The following is a 22,489-nucleotide window of genomic DNA, read 5'->3' on the forward strand; positions in this document are numbered from 1 at the left end:
TACAATCTTATCTGTGCTTAATAGAACTGTCTGAACTGTACTAAAAATAGCAGTTTATCTCCAAAATTTATTAAAATAAAAAAGGTTAAAAACATCTTTATCCATTCTTAGAAGACTTGAGTTAAAATTGTTTCAGGAATATTATCACTTACATATAATACAGCAACAAAAAGAATAGCATCATTTGAAGCCAGGATTAAAGGGCTAAAAATAAAAGATGGAAGAGCTAGAAATGGTTCATACTGACCTGAGCCCATAAAGGACTGTCCCATCCGGATGCAAACGGATCATTCTGTTCTTCACAGTGACACCATGTACAAAGGACTTCTTGTCATTCAGAAAATAAGTATCAGGAACCCACAGCTGATCAGCTACTCTGTTGTCCAGAGTTAGGTTTAGAGGTATTACATTATATGACAGCCTCTTATCTCTCCATGCTTGCTGAAAGTACATGGTCAAGGTATAGTCCTGTGATTATAAAAACAACAAAAAAAGAAGTTTGCATTGAAACAGATTGCAAAAATATGCAAAAAAAAAAAAAAGGCAAATGCACATTTATTCATTGCAACTGTTCTTAAAGACAAACATTTCTGTTCAGAATTTTCTTAAGTAGTTATTTATTTTTACAGTACTGAACATTTTGTGTATACTTAATAATAGAAATGAGAACACGGAAAAGATGGAGTATTTACACGTTGTGAATGACTTGAGAATTCTCATTTCAATACTTAAAAATAAAATGGAAAAAAATTGTTTGTCATTGAACAGACTTCAATTTCTGTAGCACTTTAAAAGCCTGGGAGTTCTTGGGAACAGGAACATTCACAAATGCGAATTTCATCTTATGGTCCTCACTGTATTCAGTACAGCTCAGGATCACGCCTTCTATCTCTGAAGTTACAGTTACCACCCAAACACTTGTATAAATTAAAATCTCTTCAAAGTCTGTTAACTTTCCCCTGGGCACTGAAATCAATGGGAAGTCTCTGAGGTTTCTATGCTACAGAGTCTTAGTCTTCTACTTAATTTTACAGATGAAGTAACTCTGGTTACTTCAATGGAACAATTCAGAGTGCGCAATTAAGCATCTGGGTAAATATCTGCAGTATTACAAGTCTTGCTTTGCCTTGGTGCTGTACTCGGGGGATGTTTTGATCTTTCAGTGGTTCAGAGAAAAATCACAAATCTTACATTTTTGTAAGACCTGTTATACAGAAGCAGAATATTCATTATCTATTAGCCCATATTTAAAAGCCTCCATATACGATGCACATCTGCACTGTATATCTGATTACAAATCACTGGGTCAAGGACTATAAAACACATCTGAATTGTGAAAGAAGGAAGATGCTAAAAACAATATTTGTTTTGTTTGTCCTGCAGAAATCATAATCTGTCCTCCAACTATTTTGATTGAGATTTTGCACTTAACACAGACTTCATTAAACAGTGAGACCTGTTAGCTTACAAAAGATTGATTTCAAGAGAAAGTCAACAAAAGCTGCTGTGATTATCAGTAACCACAGGATTCAGCCACATGACAGCATGTAAATCTGTGTCTATGAATCAGTCCGAGGCACTGAAAACATGAAAGCCCACCGAACTTCGAACAAATAATTAACTATTAATGAATAAATAATTAACTACCTCACAAATCAATTTCTAGCACTGCAGAACAGAGCAAAGGATGCAAAATGTGAACATTTTACTGCATAAATTGTAATATTGGTTCTCATTAGCTACTTTATATTTTGAAGGTAACACAGCTATTGAAATTACATTTTTATTACTGTTTCTGAGTACGCAGAAATACATTTTTCTTTTATTACTGAAATTTTGTATGTGGATGTTATTATTCACTTTAAATTGTATATGGTCCACCCTTAAAACCGTGCATTAAGAAAGGCCTGTGACAACTACAGCTATCCCAGCAGAGTTCTCTAAGCAGTGACACAGCACATAGAAACTCACTGACCCTGCCTCTTCTGCAGAAGAGTGTGTGCTCAGATGAATCAGTTTGGGTTTTGTTTTGGTTTGTTTTTTTACACAGACCTGTACTTCCATGCTGGAAACACCCTTAGTTTTCATGCATCTTTCCCTGTCCACATACATAAGCTTCAAATGCCTCTTCAGTTTTTACTGTAGCTGAGAGAGATCATAGATAACACAATGGCTTAGCTTGGAAGGGACCTTAGACATCATCTACTCCAACCTCCTCATCATAAGAAGGACACAGAACTGTTGGAACAAATCCAGAAGAGGGCCACAAAGATGGTCTGAGGGCTGGAACACCTCTGCTATCTGTCAACAGAAAACCAGACTGGTAATGTCATCCTTTCATCCCTCCTGTTTGCAGTGGTTAAAGGTTAATCAGCGTCACGTTCTAAGCCTTCAGGCCAGAGCCGCAACTGCTAATGGAAGCAGGCACACCCAGCCCAAACACAGAAAGATGCTCAGCTTTAGTAGAGTGTCACAAAAATGAGCAAAACTGCAAAGTTGCAAGTAGGTAAACACCAAATAAGTGTTTTCAATTATTTTACTACCAAATATATTTCACCTATTCTAATCCCCTATTCTAATTTCCCTTAACTATTCTAATCTGATCAATTTTAATGATCTGAAATCTCCTCCCCACCTCCTCAGGATGCGTATGACAGTCTGCTTTCAAGAACATTCCACCTACATGTAAGGAATTTTACTGTTATGCTACCACAGTTCTGCAGTGTTTGATTCATAACCAGATACCATAAAATGTTCAGTAATATATTTCCATAACAAAAGTGCATTCGTTTTCATTATACTAATAGATCACAACATACAGTAGATGAGCTGTAGCAGCTGCTCCTCTATTATCCTTTGACTGTTGCATTTTATTCCTATTTTAAGGACTAATCTGCATGTATTAATATATAGCATATATATATAGAACATGCTTCCCTCTTTACACCTCAGTAAAAGAGGAAAAGAATAGGAGGAAGAAAACTAAGCATACATGTTTCAATGCATGGAAATGAATTACATAAAACTGTAAAGTTGGAGCACTGGTATACCCAAAAGAAATGCCAAGTCACCAGGCTGGAGTTCAGAACCAAACACACTGTTCCAGAAACAGATCTGGTGTTCCAACTAAAAATTAGTTGTCATCTGTTAGTCCTAGTTTTCAGATGTGATTGGAGTTTATCATAGTCAAATCAGGACACCTTAAATATTTTTTTTTCATAAAACCCTCACAAGCTTTTGAATTTAGGTGGGTATTTTAAAAATTATGAAAAAATAAATGTGGCCCAAGCTATCTATTTCAAAGTATAAGTGATTAGCTAGAATAAACCCCCCCCAAAACCCCAAACAAACAAACAAAAAAACAAAGAACAGCAAGAACAACAGCAAAAAGGCCAAAACCCTACAACAAAAAACCTGGGAAATAAGTTGCAATGCGTTCCTTAGAAAGGAGTGATGCATCTGTTTTCAAAATCCCCAATGAAACAGTAATTCCGAAAGACGATATGCACATACAAAATGTCCCTCAAGTATCCCAAAACACTTTATACTTTGGGATTAAGAGCATTCTCATCTATCAGAAATAAAAGAAAAAAAGGCTGTTAAAATCACATTAAATATGGGAACTCTGCTCTATTTGAAGGATTAATATCAAAACAAGCATGCAAGTATTTTATCTCTTTAGGAAGACAAGCACACAAGGAGAGGAATAGAATTGGCTTGTTAATTATGATTTTAATTTAAGTCCTTAGCATCCTATTCAATTTACAGGATGGAACTGTTAGAAGTTTAGTGTAAGTGTGAAGATGGAACAGGAGTGAATTGATTTTAAAAGCCTAGCACAAGGCAGTAGTTACAATGAGTTCAAAGAAATATGAAACCAAACCTCATGATGACTATGCCTGTGTGTATCAGACATACACTACAAAGGTACAGACTACTTACAATACAGGCATACAAAATGTCATATCCTACAAACGGAAATGAAGAGGTTTGTCTGTTATCCTGAGCACATGAAGCATGAAATGCTGTATAAAATTTTATTAATAAAGGCAAAGTTACAAGTAAAACCTAGAATATGTATAGGCAAATGTATTTTCTGTAAACACACAAATATTTTCACTTGTATAGTGTTGACATAATAAAGTTTTATTCTGTCTAGATGCAGAAATTCAGGCAGCAGCAAACAGGCAGCTACTCCAGTTCTATCCTGATCAAAGATACCTCCTCTTATTCTCACCAGTTAGAAGTTCAGCTTCCCAGTTCTCTCTTCTTCACTTCACACAATGAAAAGCAGCAAATACGAGACAAATTTAATGCAAAATTTCTTATAGATAAAAAAGTAATGAACAATTTTATTAGCATTAGCATATTTATGAGTAACCTATTCTGAGCATTATCTATGTACAGTGGTTCTCTGCAAGCACTTTTAGCTGCTGGAAATGTATACATATGCTTGCAGACAGCCAAGCCGGTATTTAATGACTATCAACCTCAAAGATCCAAGGGAAGATAGGGCACAGAAAAACATCAAATCTGTAAAGTGGCACTCTTATTTATATTCTTTCATCTCATTAATACTCTCAAAGTTTTCTTAAGCCACAAAAGAAATGGCAGTTTGGACCGGTTATTAGCTTAAAAGATTAGAACACAGGCCTTAGCTAAACCCACCCATGGGTCAGTAACTGTGAAATTATGCATTGCTGGTCCTCTTTGCATTGGATAAAGGATCAAGGCAAAAAAAGGAATAAATTTTATGAATGTTTCCAACAGCAGTGGGAAACTAATGCAAAACATTATGCCAGATGAAATGTTTTTCAAAGCATGAGGATAAGGTCCAATGCGAGGGAAAAAAAGCTTTTAGAATATAGCTCTTCTACTTTACACAAAACAGAACTGATTCACATTGCAGCTTCAAAATGTATGCCAACACTTGTGCTAAGAGGGATGTAACACAGATACTGAAACAGTTTGGAAGTAATGAAATCAGGAAACTTCAAAGGAGAAAAAAAATAGGTGGAGGAAGCATTCTTTCCATTATAAATACAGCATACAGCAGCACAGAGATGAAGGAGCTATTTATCTCTACTCATCACTAATGAAAGGAAAACTCATTTGTGGTTTGACTTACATTCACTTCTCATCACTTTCCTGGTTATTCCTGACTTGTAAAACCATGTTTCCCAAAACAGCATTTTTAAAACTAAACAATTTCCTTCTGAAAATGCTAGAAACTGAAGATTTTGCCTGAACACTGTATTGATTTATGATGTACATCTGAAAATCTGACTGTTGATAACATACTTAAATAATTAAAAGTATAAGTCAACACTGCAAAGTACATTTTGCTACCTTAAAAGCTATTATATATTTAAGAAGAAAGGAGTGAATGTCAATTTGACTCCCTCCTCTTCTACAGCAAGAAGCATGCAATGTATTTCACTATTCAACTAGAATATAAAACAATCTAAAATTAAGCATTTCGAGCTAAAAGAGATTCAGTAGATTATTTCAAAAGTGATGCATTTCCTCAAGTGCTGATTGACAATCCTTTCAATCTTCATTTTATTTAAAACCAGCCACTACAAAATGTTTGATTCATAATTACTTATCTCACAATCATGTCAAGGAAATTAATATAAAAGTCTGCTCTGTTAATACTGGAGATGCTATAAAGCGACTTACATAAGAGTAGAATGAACTGCTGAAAGTATGGATGATACTAAAAAGTGTCAAAAATACATTCTGTCATATGCCCTTTCAAAAAAGTATTTTTCATGCTCTGTATATCTTTACTAAAAAAAAAAAAAAAAAAAAAAAGGACATCAAGAAGGTTACACAGAGCTCAAACTGAACTCTCTCTATTGAATCCCACTGCCCAAGCTTGTTTCAAATCCATAAAACAATTCTAGTGAATCGTGTCTGCTAAAACTTACCAGGTCATTTTTCTTGACAGGAATTGTATGATGTAAAGCCTAAGAAAAGTCTACAATCCTTCCAAAAAGGAAAAATATCTCAACAAGGAAGCTTACCAATTGTTCTGCAACACCCATCCCAGAATTATTCATCAGCAATTCTCATTTCTCAGATGAACGAAGAAGCAAAGCTGGGCTGTTTATCTCCTACAACAGTTCTCAGAAAAACAGTATTCCTGAATCAAGCAAAAGACTTGTGTATAAAAGCCAAACGACTGTTAGGAGAGCTTGACTCCTAGACATAAAACTTCTTACTACTGATGTATGAAATCTGTAGTAAGAGACTGCTTACCGTTTCAGCAACAAGATCATGAATTTCTGTCTCCTTACAGCTACTGACAGCAGCCAATATTTATATTGTTTCTACACGGTGATTTATATATTGCACTGAGATGCAGTGTCATTGTATTTCATGCACTGCAATGAAATAAAGCAGTTATGGCCAATATGTCTCCTGTAATGTCAATTAGTTTAGCAAGGCACTGTGACACTTGATTTTAATTCCTGACAAGTCACCCAGACTGAACCATGATACTGCACTTTTGCCAAGCCAGCAATCTACATGTCATTCCAGGCAAAAAGCAGCTGGTTCCATGTCTTTTAGCTCTCTCCTATTTGCTGTCTCTTGATAATAAGAGGAAGATTTATTAAAGTGATCCTGGACTGAAAAATGTAATTTAACTGCTACTTACTTAAGAGTCATGTATCTTGATACCTTCAGATTGTTCACATTTGAAAGGATCTAAGTTCCTATACAGCATTGCAGGATTCTCAGATGAATTATGCAAATACAAAGATTAATAAACGTACACTATGCTTAGTTTAAAGAGAAGTGATGGACACGGTGTTTTTCTGCCTTAGAGAAAATTATGTGCTACTATTATTTAGATATGTCTTTGAAGTAAAATAGAATATTTTAAGCTAAAGGAAATATTAAAATAGTTTATTTATAGGTATTTATTTACTTGTGTATCATAAGCCTTTTCCCAGAGAAGGGAAAATAGCTCTTACAGCTCAGCTCACTTCCTATGCAATTGTACAATCCTACAGATCTTCAAAAAAGATAAAGACCTACAACAGAAATCATATTTATATTGCTTTTATTAGTAGGCTTCCCTTCCTGTAGTCTACTATTAATAGTATTGCAAAAGAGTAAAAAAACAGTATTGCAAATACTAAACAAAACAAAAAAAAAAAACAACCCAGAACTTCTTAAATAGAGTGGAAAATAAGTGTTGATTAAGTAGAAATGAAGACCCAATTGGAAAGTTTGGCGAGAGCAGACACTGGCCTAAGGTATTGCTTTGCAGAACAGACTCAAAAGAAAAACAGGGAAAAAAAAAAAAGGGGGGGGGGGGGGGAGGGGTGGAAAGGAAACAAAAAAATAACAGGAAGACGTACCAGAAACCTGTGTGGCTTACTAATACTTTTAATGTTTAAATAAATAAATAATCCAGGATAAAAATATAGTAGCTGATAGCGAGATTAAACTTGGCTGAAACATGAGAACTCAAGTTGTGCTTAGGAAAGAATTGAACTGGCATAATACTTGGATGACTGCTCTTTTTTCTGACACTTTATAGTTTTCCAAGTTGCCAACATATAAACAAAGCCTTAAGAATACTTTTAGAAATGGAAAGAATTGCCAAGTTAATCCTGCTCCCTAGCACTGCAATCAATTTCTGAACAACTTACAAAATTAACACTTGAATTGACATCCATTTACAACACATAATACTTGTTTTCAAGATAAGAATTTTGCAGCATCTTTGAAATTATTAATTGTGCCTAGAGTTGATTCATTTATTTTAAAATAGAGCATTGCTTCCTTCAATTAGGGAGATGTCACTAAATCAAGGCAAGGAGACTCCAATGACAAAGTTCCATTAATATCTCTGTTAATAAGCTAGCTTGCTCTATCTACTTTTTCACATCTAAAAGAGTGCCTAACAATCCCTAAATTCCCAATTGCAAGCTTTGGTCCCATAGAAACTGAGGCTTAATATGAATAAAACAGTTTAAGATGCACTCAGCATTTTACTACTGGAACAGGTTGTTTATTTACATTCACCACAGTTTGCTGAAAGATAAAGGCACTAGAGATGATGGTTGACCATTAGGAAACCTGTTAAACCCTCATGAACAGCTACAGTAATTCCCCTTTGACACAGCCTGCTGATATATGAAAATGTATAATTTTAATAGTAAAAACATTAAGGGATAGAGCTGAAGAAAAGAGAAAAAAATTATCATCTGAGCTTCAAAAAGAATTTGCATGACTAGTGCTGTTGAGAAATGCAGCATTCTAACAAAAATGTGTCCTTTCTGTGATCCCATTTAATTGGGCTGCCTGAGGATGCACTTCTTGAAAAAAGAAAAATGCTACATGAATATTTTATTGGTTCATTTTTATAGGCAAAGGAATTTACTTTGCTATATTTAGTTTGTTCTGCTAAGATTATTTTGCTAGTACTTCCTTTCAGGTAAAAAGCTAGCTGTCTCCTCAGCAATGGAGAAGTTTCTGCAAGATAACTTCCACAACCAATGCACTATAGAAAGCATAAATATGTACATCATCATTTTCCTAAATACGCTCATGTCATTTTCTATTCTGCTCTTCTGGTTCTGCTATTACTGCTACCCTCTGTTTGCCAAATCTACATCACAGTCCCTCCATGTTACAGAATACCAAAACACTTCAGGTAGCTTTCAGATTAATTTTCAGGCCTTCAAGATTTTTCTCCTACGAATTCTTTCACCAGATGAGAAACCTACTAATTTTTGCTTTGTTTGTGATGTAAAAATCTGTGAGATTAAGATAAACAAAATCACATTGACCAATATTAAAATGCTCTTTTGATTGAGAGGGCAAATACATCTCAGATAGCCATACTGCAAGTATAGAAAAGATGAACTATTAATATTAATCAATATTGTGCCAATATTTTCAGCAGAGAGCCGAGAAACTCAAACTAACGTATTCACTCACATTTTAGAAGGCATCAGCTGGGCAACCTTCTAGTTTTTCAAAATGTGACTTCTATTAGTACGTAGTCAACAGACAATGAAAGCCTTTTATATTAGCATGGGAAAGGAGGACGAAACCAAAGCATTTTCCTAAATGTTGCCCTAAACAAAGTGTCTGATAACATAATACAGATAGCATTAATTCATGCTTCAGTGCTTCTTGACATTAAACAATGTCAGGTTTTTTGTTCTGATTTCGAATATCCTTTAGCAAGATACAGATTCAGTTACACAGTTTTGTATTTGTAACACTTCTACAACTAAATCATTAAGGATATATTTAACAATAATAAATTAAAATTTTAGAACAAACTGTACAACCAGCTTGCAAAGCAATGTTTCCACACATTAGACAACAATCTCATAGACAGTACTGACACAAGAGACAATGGAGTCTGAGGAAAACATTTCCTTTAAGATTTAGAGTTTCTCTAAGAATTATAAAAACTACATAATATGTAACATTTCATTTAATAGTGTATAATATAACTGAAATTAAGTTAGACTAACTGATTTAATTAGCTTATCATAGTCTCCAAGAGCTCTTGACACTTCACAGAAATTTACAAGATAAAAAGTGTCAGGCATGGGCACAACATACCCTGATTTATTTTTCCTCTCTCTCTCTGTGCCTATGTATGCACGTTCTCATACACTACTACTAATCACGCTAGACTTCTAGGATGGTTTTCTTGGTATTTTGGTGGGGTTATCCTTTCAAATAAAATAAAATAAAATAAAAAATACAACCCAGAAGTTAGATGATAAATTCAAATACCTCACTTGCTTTCATCAAAGGCACCCACTTCAGAAACACAAATGGAAATGGTTCTACTCAGCTGTAATCTACCACTTATTTTAATGCCATTTCCACTCACATATGAAGCACCAGCAGCAGTTCCCTTCCGTTAAACACTGTCACCACAGATCCTGCAACACTTTGTCTCTCTGGTCTGCTGATTCCAAGAAGTTCTCTAAAATGGTTCATTAATCTGTTAGTGACAAACTGATGTCTTGAAAGAAGCAATGTACTCTGGAGAGTAAAAATCTCCCACAGATAAATTCCTATAAGCATTTTATACATCATGGTCTAATACACCAGAGACTACACACTGCACTTCAGACTAATGTGTTTCTTCTCTGTTTACATATAAATCTTGTGGGAATAGACCAAACACCCCTTGATTTAGCTGCTTTCCTCAGCCAATCATCTCTTGAATCCTCTAACCTTACATACAGATTTCATGGGGTTTGAAGAGCAAAGACTATGAGGATGGAAAAAAAGAAATCGTGTCATGTCACGTAGGCCTTTTCCTGTATTTTAAGTGTTCTCCCCCCTATAACCCAAGATGTGACAGGCTGTTGCTCTCAAAAATGTCAGGCAGTGCCAGCACTAAAGGAAAAGGACAATTTTAAATAAGTACATATCATTTCTTTTACAGTGATGACAAGCCTGTGGAAACAGACAGAAAGTCCAATTTGCATGACAGCCCAACACTTCAGTGAAGAAAAAAGAGAATAAATTTAAAGAGAAAAAATGATGTGTTCAGATGAAAAAGAAATTAATATTATTATGTTCTAAGGAGAAAAATCCAAGGGGAGGAAAAAAAATCATGTGGAAAAATATTGCAACATCCAGCACAACATAATTATCTTGCAGACTGATTCTGGAAAGCTAAGGATAACTACAAGATAATGATTACCTACAAGAAATCAACAGGAACTTAATATTGGGTTTTGAAGAGACAATGCTATACTAATATTTTCATAGGATCACTGGAAAACTCAGGCTAAAAGAGACCTCAGGAGGTCTCTAGTCCAACCCACTCAAAGCAAGATTGGCTATGAGGTCAGACCACATTCCTCCTGGCTTTATCTAACCTGCTCTTACGGATCTTGAAAAAGAGAGATTTTTCCTTCTTTCTATATGGATTAGAAAAACAGGAATCTAGTAAAGTTGTGGAAAACTAATCCAGGAATGAGAAACAAGTACCAGACTTGCAGGAGCAGGGATCATTAAACATTCTTCAGAATTTAGACAAAACATGTTTTTATTCACCAGGTAACTTGGAAGAGTTTCAAGCTCTAAGGTTATGAAAAAGCTATTATGAACTTTTCCTTCCATAGTAGTAGATACCAAATATATTTTAAAGTCCTACTGCTGGAATACTGAAGTCAGACGAAGAGCAGTGATCTGAAGCTAACACTTAAAAACAGTTTCACAAAGTTGGACTGGAGAATACCAAAAATCTGCCTCCCCATAGCAGTTTTTATGAAAGATATCACCAACTGATCTATAGAACGCTTTGCAATGAAAAACACACCAGATACCTTCATCAAGGTGCATTTTCCCCCAAATGAATGAAATTAAAAAATTCCACAATAAAACCAACTTCCTCTAAGTTGTGTTTGTATCTCTGTCCCGTTTCAAATCCAAAATCAGATAAGGAAACCCCATAATTGCTTCCCAGCCACTAAAGCTCACTGTCAACTGTTCTCCCCATTGCACTGCAGAAATTACAGCATCATAATAAATATTGAATTCCATACTTATATTGGATCCATTCAGTTATACAGTTTCATATATTTGGATGCTAAGATTATCCATTTTGAGCAATTCAAACACACATATTCATACAATAATCAAAAAGCTCTGTGATGACCCCACTCTGATTGTCCTGGGAATATTGACCTATCTATCTCCTGACAACTTGTTCAGTCTTGATGATTTTGCAACACTGAATTTCTGAATTCTTATTATACCTTCGCCACAAAAAAATTTGTTCGGTACTTTAGTCTTAATAGATTCAGAAAGACCGCAGCTGAAGTGTTTTGTTTTACCTTTCAAATTATTAAGACTTTAAGCCATGGCAGTAAATGCATAGCTTTGGCACATGTTAGAAAAAGCATAATCTCAAGTAGCTCATATATTTCTAGCCACAGTCTCATGTACTTTACACTTTATTTCTGCTTGAGCACACTACATGTTAGTCAGCAAGCAGAACACATTGATTTGAAATCTACTAGTTAGTAGCTGGTTGATTCATGCATGAAATGCATTTATACATCAGTTCACTGGCTTGATTTATGACACATCCATTCTTCTAACAGCATTGGGTTTTCCCTCAAGACTCACAAAAATGCTTTACAACATGTTCTTATATGGCTACACACCAGTTAAAATTTAGGATTTTTTAAAGAAAGTCTTCTTTAAGATGCTTTCTTAACCATATCCAAATTATATAGAAGTACTCTAAAATTTTCTCTTTAATTCTTTCCAATTTGAAAAAAAAACAAAACAAAACAAAACAACAAAACTTACAGTAATGAACATGTCAAAAAGAGTGTTTCACCAAAATTATCTCATTTTCTTCCCTGTTTTTGTCCCTTCCATCAAGTAAGCAAGACAGCAAGCACAAAAACCTAAGCATTACTTACACCCTATAAATTTGTTCCTACAGGGCTTTGCTTATCAACACTCTGTGACTCCAGAAAGTCACACTCAAAACAAGAAAATTCTGAGATTCCTATTTGTAAGGAAACATGACAGATCTAGCATTAGATACCAACACTACTGGAAAGGAGCCCCATGTTCTGTTGCAGACGGGGTTGTTTTTAACATTATCATTACTATTATTAATTCCAGCTAGACCATAACCAACTACTAAAAAGTTTGATACTTTCTCTGCTATGAAAGAACTAAAAAAAAAAAAAAAAAAATTAATTAAAACTAAGGGAAAAAGAAGTAAATTTGTGAGCAATACCCCTCGTGTACTGCCCTATTAATGAGGAGATAGTATCAATACCATTGTTTTGCAACAAAAGTGACACACCTTGAATTTTTTGGTGGGTTGGTTTTGGTTTTGCTGTTAACTTAAAATCTAAAATATGAGAATATACCAGATGTTTTCAGACAGCAATATACAATGTTTGAAAATCCTGTACAACAGAACTTGCTATTACAAATATTTATATTGCCTCATGGCACTACTACCCCAGTACCTAAATCAATCCTAATCTGTTAAGTAAAACTCTTCCAAACACAGTAACTATTAATTTTAAACAGCATTTCAGAGCAACCACTTATACAGTCTTCCTGGAAACGTCTTTATAGATTTTACTCAAAGTGGTTTATTTATTGTCACTTACTTTTTGCATACAAATTGAAGTTTTGATCTATAATTCCAATACAAATTCTTTATTATTTGCTTTCTGCTTCATTAATTGATATAATATTTCTTTTCCAAAGCTCTGCAGTATCTTTCCTAGAGTGTATTATGCATATTGTAATTGCACTAGTATCTCTAAAGAAAACAATGCCTGATAACCCAAGCAAAGAGACTCATGTTCTAACTCATGGACTTATCTACAAAACTGTTGCAAAACTTTGAGGTTGAGTGTGGGTGAAGAGGGAAGAACAGGGAGGCAACACTGTTTGATCCTTCAAGCTTCCTTCCAACCTAAGCTGTTCTATGAACGTTTTCAGACAAGTAGGTCCTAAATTAATTGCTTAATTTCTTGTATTAGACAACTTGTTATTAATGTCACCAAATATTACAATTAAATACTCCTCTTAAATTATGTCCTCACATCTCCTGTGTTCAAAAAGCCAAGCTACACCTTGGCTGGCCTATGGCACAACATGATTATCTACAGCAGTTCATAATTAACAAATTACAGTTATGCTGCATGTGCTCTCAAACACACTTCTTAAGGAACTACTGAAATAGCAATCTTAGTATCTGCTTGCTTGATCCAGGGAAAAATTACAACTAAAGATGCTCTCAGAACCTGAGACTTAAAGACTCTTTAAATGAAATAGGAAAAAAACAAACATTTTGCACAAACAGAAGAAAAATACATATCAATACTTCATGAAAGTAACTCTTGACGAATGCTTTAAGTGTTTAAGCACAACTTCTCAGTTCTTTTCCAAAGATGCTTAAAGTACTTTACCAAGTAAATACTCAGAAGGGGCTTTAAAATTTTTTTTTTAAAAAGTAAATTCACTGGCATATTAATTCATTTCTTCCCTAGTATAAGTTTATGCTAAATGTTTACATGAATAGGACTCCTGTAATGTGAGTCAAAGGAATAGAGGGGTGTTAAAAAAAAACCAACAACAACAAAAAAAAAAAAAACCAACAACCAACCAAACCACAGTGCCATGAACTCTTCAATATATTTTTTCTTAACAAAAAAACCTTTTTCTCTGCATTTATCTCTGCTATATCAAGATACGTAATTGTAAATAACTGCTTGAGTGACAATCTGAAACATAAAACTCCATACTAAAGACCTCAACTTCTATGACCACATCACATGCATTTAGTTAAATGTTACTCTTCTAGCCCAATGAAGTTACAACAAACAGTACTGAACTACTAAATTCACTAAGTACACCATCAGCAAGTTTGCAGATGACACCAAGCTGAGCAGTGCTGGTGATATACTAGAGGGACAGGATATCATCCAGAAGGACCCAGACAAGCTGGAGAGTTGCGCCCAGGTGAACCTCACGAGGTTCAACAAGACCAAGTGCAGGGTCCTTGCAACTAGGTTGGAACAATCCTCATTATCAATACAGGCTAGGAAATGAGGTGATAGAAAGCAGCTTTACAGAAAAAGGGCTTGGGAGTTCTGGTGGATGAAAAGCTGGACATCAGGCAACAATGTCCACTTGGAGCCCAGAACCCCTCTTCATGATAATGGAAATAGGAACAACCCATCAAAACAGTTCTTCCCCACACAGCCCCCATGCCATCAGTCAGATATTTCAAAGAACTATAAATCAACCACTGCTAAGTAATGTGCTGATAACTTCTAAAGCCCTACTTAGTCCCTTTGAAGTATCACAGCCTGGATTTTGAGAGAAAACTTTCCACTCCCAACAGTATCAGATGATTTGAGGTGTGGGGGGATGCTAGTGTTTATTTTTTAACTCCTGTGTTCAAAAATAGTGCAATCTCACCAGAACTTTCCAGCTGATAAGGAAACCTCAGTGCATTCATTAGCTTGTGCTTATTTGTAGCACAGTAGCAACTTTTTAACTTCACCCCAGTTCAGTGTAATTAGCCATTCTGCTCAGAATGGACAACAAAATGAAGGGGTAAAATCTGGCAAAAGAGGATTCAGCTTCCAACCACTGGATAATTCACACAATACCCATAACATATTATCTATTATTAACACTAAAACTCACACTTTTAAAAATTGGATGGTGAAATCTAATATTCCTGGCTACCAGCCATGCATAGAAAACAGACAGGCTAATGCTTAATAAAACAAATTTTTATTCATTTACCTTCTATGTGAAATGAACTGTGCAGTGAATTATTTAGAAGAGGAAATTTGTAATTGCATGTGTAATAAGGCTGAAAATTAAGGAGAAGCAGATGGAAGACTAAAAGTTCTTTTTTGTATGTGGTAAGAGGATGATTCATAAGTATTTTGACATTAGTTAAAATTACTTATGAAACAAATGTTTATGGAAAAATGTTCTTCTCAGGACAATATGCCATCACACAATCAGCAGAGAATTATCTGAATTGAGACCCCTAACCAAAAAGAGAAAAGGAAATCAACTAAGAGAGAAGGGAAAGAGCAAAACTTTTTCACTTCTCCTGACCTTCAGTGATGTGTCTTAGCTTTCTACCTCGAGAATTCTGGGCACCATCAGAAATGTCATACATCACAATAATTCCATTAATTTGTAGTTTTAAAGGTACTTCATACTGACAGCACATGGCAATGTACTTCCTACAGTCAGCTGAACATAATGTGGGAAGGATAAGTGAGATGTAACTGCATGAGATTGGTGATGATGTTACCACACTTTGTGGCAAGGAACCCTGACAAAAGGCTTTTCTAAAGTTTCTGTACACTTCTAAAGAAAAATTAAAGTTAGAGCAATGATCCTAACCACACTTACACTGCTGCATATGGTTTGAAATCTATTAAGTGAACATTTTCCATATATAGTCAATATTTAAAGTATCACAAATAATGCAAAACACACAGGTAATTATGAAAAATGCAGCTACCCAGATCCTTCAGTGTTGTTTGTTTACATTAAGTCAGGCCAACACTTTTATTACGCAGTCAAGGGTTCATTCTAACATTAAGGCACATTATCTACACATAGTGCAAAAGCCAGCCTTGCTCTGGCAGGCATGGATGGTGCAGAATAAGACTTGGGCAGTTTGTTGTGGTCATTCAGCAGCAGACAATAGGTGCCTTTCCATTCTAATGTCAACAATATCCATTGGTGGTGGAGCTGCCATCCCTGGAGGTGTTCAAGGGTGTAGATGTGGTGCTTCAGGACTTGGTTTAGCAGCCATGGTAGCTGGATCACAGTTGGACTCAATGCCCTTTAAAGGCCTTGTCCAAACCTTCTATGTTTCTTTCCTTCCTGTTAGATGAGACAGGTTATCCTACACATAGACTGCAGTACCTCTTGATCATACCCTGATATAGAACTGTGGAAGATGGCATTCAAAACTTCACATTTGGAAATGTTAACAGAAGAGAGTTCTCTTGCTTCTTCAAAGACTAACCATTTTTTGCATCCTTTTATACCAAAAGGTGTTAACTGTAGAAAAATATTATTAAACCCCACTGTACTGGCTGTATAGTCACTGATACATAAAAACTGAACACTAAAGCAGCTGGTAGCTTCACACCTATGAAGAATATTTGGCAAAACTAGATGATATATTTTTTAACTTTTTACTTGTTCTTAGGTTTTTTTTCCTCCATCTTCATGCAATGTTTCAAAACATCAATATGATTTCCAACTTGAGCATGACAGACATCTTTTTGGGGTTAATGCAACCTTTCAGTTTGTATTTCATACCATCTTTCTTCCCATAGAGGCAGCCAGTGTTTATTCCATAGACCTGGACAATGTTTTCAGAATTAATTTCCCCTGGCATTTCCAAGGAAAAGGTATGTTGACTTTGATTCCCTTAGATTTCTCCAATTCCCATATCTGTCTTCCAGACTGATACATATTACAGGATTATTCTTAGCTTAAGTATTTATAAAGTGTCCATCTGTTTAGTTGTTGATACAGCCATCAGAGACCCAGCATTGCCAGTTTTACCGGAGATATTTTACAATCTCTTACAGAAACATACAAACCAAACACAAGTTTACAAGATTCTGTAGCCAAATGGGCAGAGCCAAACTGGTTTTATTACACATTACTGCACATCTAGCCCAAAATGTTAATTACAGCAGTTAGGTTCACCTGTCAGCTGCTTAAAAGTTTTTTGAATCTTTTACTGGATCTGATGAATCTTTACTGGACCTGATGGGATTCATCCTAGGGTGCTGAAAGAGCTGGCAAATGAGCTGGCCAAGCCTCTCTCCATCATTTTCCGCCAGTCCTGGCTCACTGGAGAGGTCCCTGAAGACTGGAAACTGGCCAATGTGACACCCATCCACAAGAAGGGGCGGACAGAAGAACCTGGGAACTACAGGCCTGTCAGCCTGACCTCAGTGCCAGGGAAAATCATGGAGCAGATTGTCTTGGGGGCAATCACTGCACACCTGAAGGATGGCCAAGGAATCAGGCCCAGCCAACATGGATTTAGGAAGGGCAGGTCCTGCCTCACCAACCTGATCTCCTTCTATGATCAGGTGACCCGCCTGGTGGACATAGGAAAGGCTGTGGATGTAGTCTACCTGGACTTCAGCAAGGCCTTTGACACTGTCCCCCACAGCAAACTCCTGGCCAAGCTGGCAGCCTGTGGCTTGGACAGCAGCACTCTGCGTTGGGTTAGGAACTGGCTGGAGGGCAGAGCCCAGAGAGTGGTGGTGAATGGTGCCACATCCAGCTGGCAGCCTGTCACTAGTGGTGTCCCCCAGGGATCAGTGCTGGGCCCCATCCTGTTCAATATCTTTATTGATGATCTGGATGAGGGGATTGAGTCCATCATCAGTAAATTTGCAGATGACACCAAGCTGGGAGCAGGTGTTGATCTGTTAGAAGGTAGAAGGGCTCTGCAGAGGGACCTTGACAGGCTGGACAGATGGGCAGAGTCCAACAGGATGGCATTCAACAAATCCAAGTGCCGGGTGCTGCACTTTGGCCACAACAACCCCATGCAGAGCTACAGGCTGGGGTCAGAGTGGCTGGAGAGCAGCCAGATGGAAAGGGACCTGGGGGTACTGGTTGACAGGCGCCTGAACATGAGCCAGCAGTGTGCCCAGGTGGCCAAGAGAGCCAATGGCATCCTGGCCTGCATCAGGAATAGTGTGGCCAGCAGGAGCAGGGAGGTCATTGTACCCCTGTACACAGCACTGGTTAGGCCACACCTTGAGTACTGTGTCCAGTTCTGGGCCCCTCAGTTTAGGCAAGATGTTGAATTGCTGGAGCATGTCCAGAGAAGGGCAACGAGGCTGGGGAAAGGCCTTGAGCACAAGCCCTATGAGGAGAGGCTGAGGGAGCTGGGACTGTTTAGCCTGGAGGAGAGGAGGCTCAGGGGAGACCTCATTGCTGTCTACAACTACCTGAAGGGAGGTTGTAGCCAGGAGGGGTTTGGTCTCTTCTCCCAGGCAACCAGCACCAGAACAAGAGGACACAGTCTCAAGCTGTGCCAGGGGAGGTTTAGGCTGGAGGTGAGGAGAAAGTTCTTCACAGAGAGAGTGGTTGGCCATTGGAATGGGCTGCCCAGGGAGGTACTGGGGTCACCATCCCTGGAGGTGTTCAAGAAGGGATTGGACACGGCACTTGGTGCCATGGTTTAGATAGTCATGAGGTTTAGGGTGACAGGTTGGACTCGATGATCTTTGAGGTCTCTTCCAGCCTTCTTGATTCTATTCTATACTAAAAAAAAAAAAAAAAAAAAAAATGGAGAACTGGCCCTGCTCATAATCCTATCTCAATGAACAGAAAACACAGAAGATCAACAGAAATTAGCTGCATAAACTAACATAAACTTTACATTTACATTTTGTTTTCTGTGTAGAAGAAAACGCTTATGCCTAGACAATTTCTTTCTGTAATACTGTGTTACTTAAGAGATGTCAATAAATAGTGTATTGTTAGAGGATAATGGTCTCCTGCTGCTATTAAATGCCAAGGCACAGCTAAGCCATTTACATGCAAAGCAAGGGACATTAATCCTATGATAATATTCTAATACAAATGTCATTTCTATTATACTGAATAGGGTATGTTGATTTGATCATTTCATCTGATACCTGCTATTTCAACAGAGCAATAGTTGCTCAAACTCACTACTCTGAACGTGCAGCATTTGAACTGACCCCCAATAGAATTCTGCAGCATCTGCAACTTTTAATCCAAGCACAGAAACCTCAGCTAAGTCACAAATAATATTGATTTTATGGCAATTTCATAGACAGAGATACTAAGATTTGCCCCACCTTACAGTACAGCAGCAGAATGACAAGAAGCAGAACTGGAGAAATACTGACCTTAAAGGAGGGGTATGCTTTTCTACTTGGGTTTGCAACCATTCACTAGCATGTAAAAACCTGGATGTGTTTTGTACCAGCAGCATGAAGGGTTAGTGTCCTGTCAACCTTCAGAATGAGGTATGCTGTATGCCAAGAAAGGGGACATGCAGGGCATGTTGGCATCACATTTCAAAGATTTCAGGTAACTAAAGCAGTAGTTTGCTCTTTTCTTTTGACTCATTGTTCATGCATCACTCCAGCACTGTGGGGGCCTCAAAGCAGTAGTAACTTAATCCTGAGATTTGTTTAAAGTCTCAGAGCATGAGTCAATCACTACTTTAAAAATGTTGGTTTTCTGAATTTCTGCACTGAGACGAACAAGGAACTGAGATGAACAAGGCCCTACAATACTCCTTCATCTGAGGGGAAAGCAGATGATTTGAGCAAGGTTTTACATATTCATGGACTTCAGGCACTTCTCATTTTTTTTCAGGTGGAAGGAGATTTTGGGATGAGCTATGGGGCAGTCTAGTGTCAAAGAAGAGAGAACTCTGGTGGCAGGGCTTGTTGGCAACTGCCTTGATGCCTGTCCACAGCTCTCACTAAGATCATACAACTACAACAGTGGACAGAGCTACCATAGCTAAAGTGCTGTCTCAGCAACAGCCATTCTGAAATGTATAAAGCAGCAAGGAAGTTGCCCTAACTGCTGGATAATGCTGCTGAAGAAAGAAGTGCTTATACAATACTTTTTAATATAGTACAAAGACTCTTCATATTAAAATGGAAGTCCACCAGGAAGCCCAGATCCATGTAGGTTAAGATCCTCACTAACAGCAGTGCTAACTTGATTCTCGTTGCACAAACAACTGCTAGTGAAGGTGGTCTGCTCGGTGACGTTGTCTGCTTCATGGCACACACGTGAGAGGGCAACAGCATCTCTCCTAATACGCATGATGGCTTGCAGACCAGTGATGCAGCTGTGCCCAAGAGGCTTTTCAGAGGTTCCAGTATCAGAAGATACAAGCTGGAGCACCTGAAACTTTCTGTGTATCAGTGCATAGCCCTGTATTTCCAGTGCTGAACAAGCATCTCCAGATATAAGAAGTATTGCCTACTGGCTGGTTTCCTTCCTTCACAGCTGGTGAGCTGGTTTCCTAAGCCAAACTTGACAAAGTGGATAAGCACCGCATTGCAATGCAAACTCAACCATGATTAGTTTATGGAAAAACATAACTGAAAAGCAATTTCCTAACTGAAGCAAGGATTCCCCTGTGGTCCAGCTGAATATAGTAAAAAATAAAACTTACTCGTAGCCCAGACATCAGGCACTTGAGAACACAAAGGCACAACAAAAGATCTGTTTCACGTTTTAACTACTAAAAATAACTTGAAATTTAGTAGCTTTAAATACATGCATATCCACAGCAAAATACATATGCAGTCACTGGAAGGACAAACAAGACTGTTCTAATGATAAGCATATTCATTTCAGAAACTAAAAGAGGAGCTCTATAGTAAAAATTTAAGGAAGTTGATTTTTCTAAGCTTGCATCCAATATTTTATTTTGCTTAGTATAACAATCATACAGCTGCCTCTAATGATCTGCCATAGGTGTCACATTTAAAATTGGATGCTACTATATAGCTTACATAGTTTTAGAATCTTCAAACTTTGTTGTATCTCACATAACTCTATATATTACATTATTGTTTTCTTTTGATTAATGAGTAATTTCTCAGGGAATTTTCACAGTAAGTAAAAGCACTGTGTCTTTCACAAGCAAAACCAGCCATAAAAAGAAGTCATTCAGAGGTAACTTTTATCATCAGCATCCATCGAGTTCAGACCAGGAAATCATGTACATGTAGAGCCAACGTGACACAAAAGCTTAAAATGGTCCTCTCAAGCAGCTCCAAAGCATAAAGCCTTGCCCTTTTTAAAATTTCTCTCACTTTTAATTTGGAAGGGTAAGCCAAGCCAAGGGCATTTTTATCCTCTACTCTCTTTATACAGTCTCACTTCCTTGTTTGGTCCAAATCACTGCCAACCACTAAAACATCAATTTTAACCATCACTGAAGTTCCTCTGCCTTCTACAAAGTTTAATTGTAATCAAGAATAAACTACCTAAGACATTCTGTAAATTAAGCTATATTTTCCTGCTGGGGAAAGTGCCTAAGTATATTGTTAGAAAACCAGGACAACCCAAAATTTACTAAAATTTGGCCAAAAATCTATAGATTCTTAAACTCAACTCCGCAGACACAAAGGAAGCATTAATGCTCTGGAGGCTGACTCAGATTGCACGTGCTGCATGTTTGTGTTTATGGATGTCTGAATAAAGGATTGTTATTTGCTTCCTTATACTCCCTGTGGCACAAGGTAATGTGGTAGCTACAGCAAACAGCCCCAGATAGACTTAAAAATTGATCCTACAGTTCATTATGTGTTTTCCTAAAGGACCTTTCATTAGTAGCACCCGAAGAATGAAAGCATAATTTACCTTACATAAGATATAGTTAATTATCCCACATTAGAGCCCCAATGACCAATCCATAAAATAGCTGATAACATTTTTTTCTTTTCGGTGCTGTTTGTTTTGGTTTGGTTTTGTAATTGCAAAACCATCATCTATCTACCTTTTTTGTTCCCAGAATGCTATGTGAAATTTTTCTTGGTAATTTTTACCTTCCTCATAAAAATCTGACCTGATTATGTTTGGATAAATACTACATTACTAATGTACTAAGCCAGAGCTTAATAGATACCACTGGAGTACAAAATTCTCCTTTCAGTTTTATGAAAAAAAAGTAGCAATTTCCACTTCTGCATTACATTCTGCACATGATGCAAACAAGAAGTTTTATGAACAAGTTTGTAAATCATTAGGAATATTTGTTCATAATGGATTAGGGCTATGATAGTCCTAACATCCTGGATCAGAAGCTTCAGATCCCATTCTAAGAAAAACAAAGAGAGCACAAAACAAGCCCAAAGCACAGACAGCGCCCACCTCCTGAGGTGCACTCAAGTGCAAGTGACAGAATTGCTTACTTAGG

At 37.0% G+C, this 22,489-nt stretch overlaps 1 protein-coding gene across 2 annotated transcripts in view; it reads right to left on the reverse strand.

Moving 5' to 3' along the window:
- Positions 1-22,489, reverse strand: part of GABRB2 (gamma-aminobutyric acid type A receptor subunit beta2) — a 132,370-nt gene that overhangs the window by 87,337 nt on the left and 22,544 nt on the right. For both annotated transcript variants that reach the window (XM_054388896.1, XM_054388895.1), the window contains exon 4: positions 248-468. In XM_054388896.1, coding sequence (XP_054244871.1) covers positions 248-468 — 221 coding nt within the window. The remainder of the gene's footprint in view (positions 1-247; positions 469-22,489) is intronic.

The sequence above is a fragment of the Indicator indicator genome, chromosome 18, assembly GCF_027791375.1.
Source record: "Indicator indicator isolate 239-I01 chromosome 18, UM_Iind_1.1, whole genome shotgun sequence".
Taxonomy (NCBI): domain Eukaryota; kingdom Metazoa; phylum Chordata; class Aves; order Piciformes; family Indicatoridae; genus Indicator; species Indicator indicator.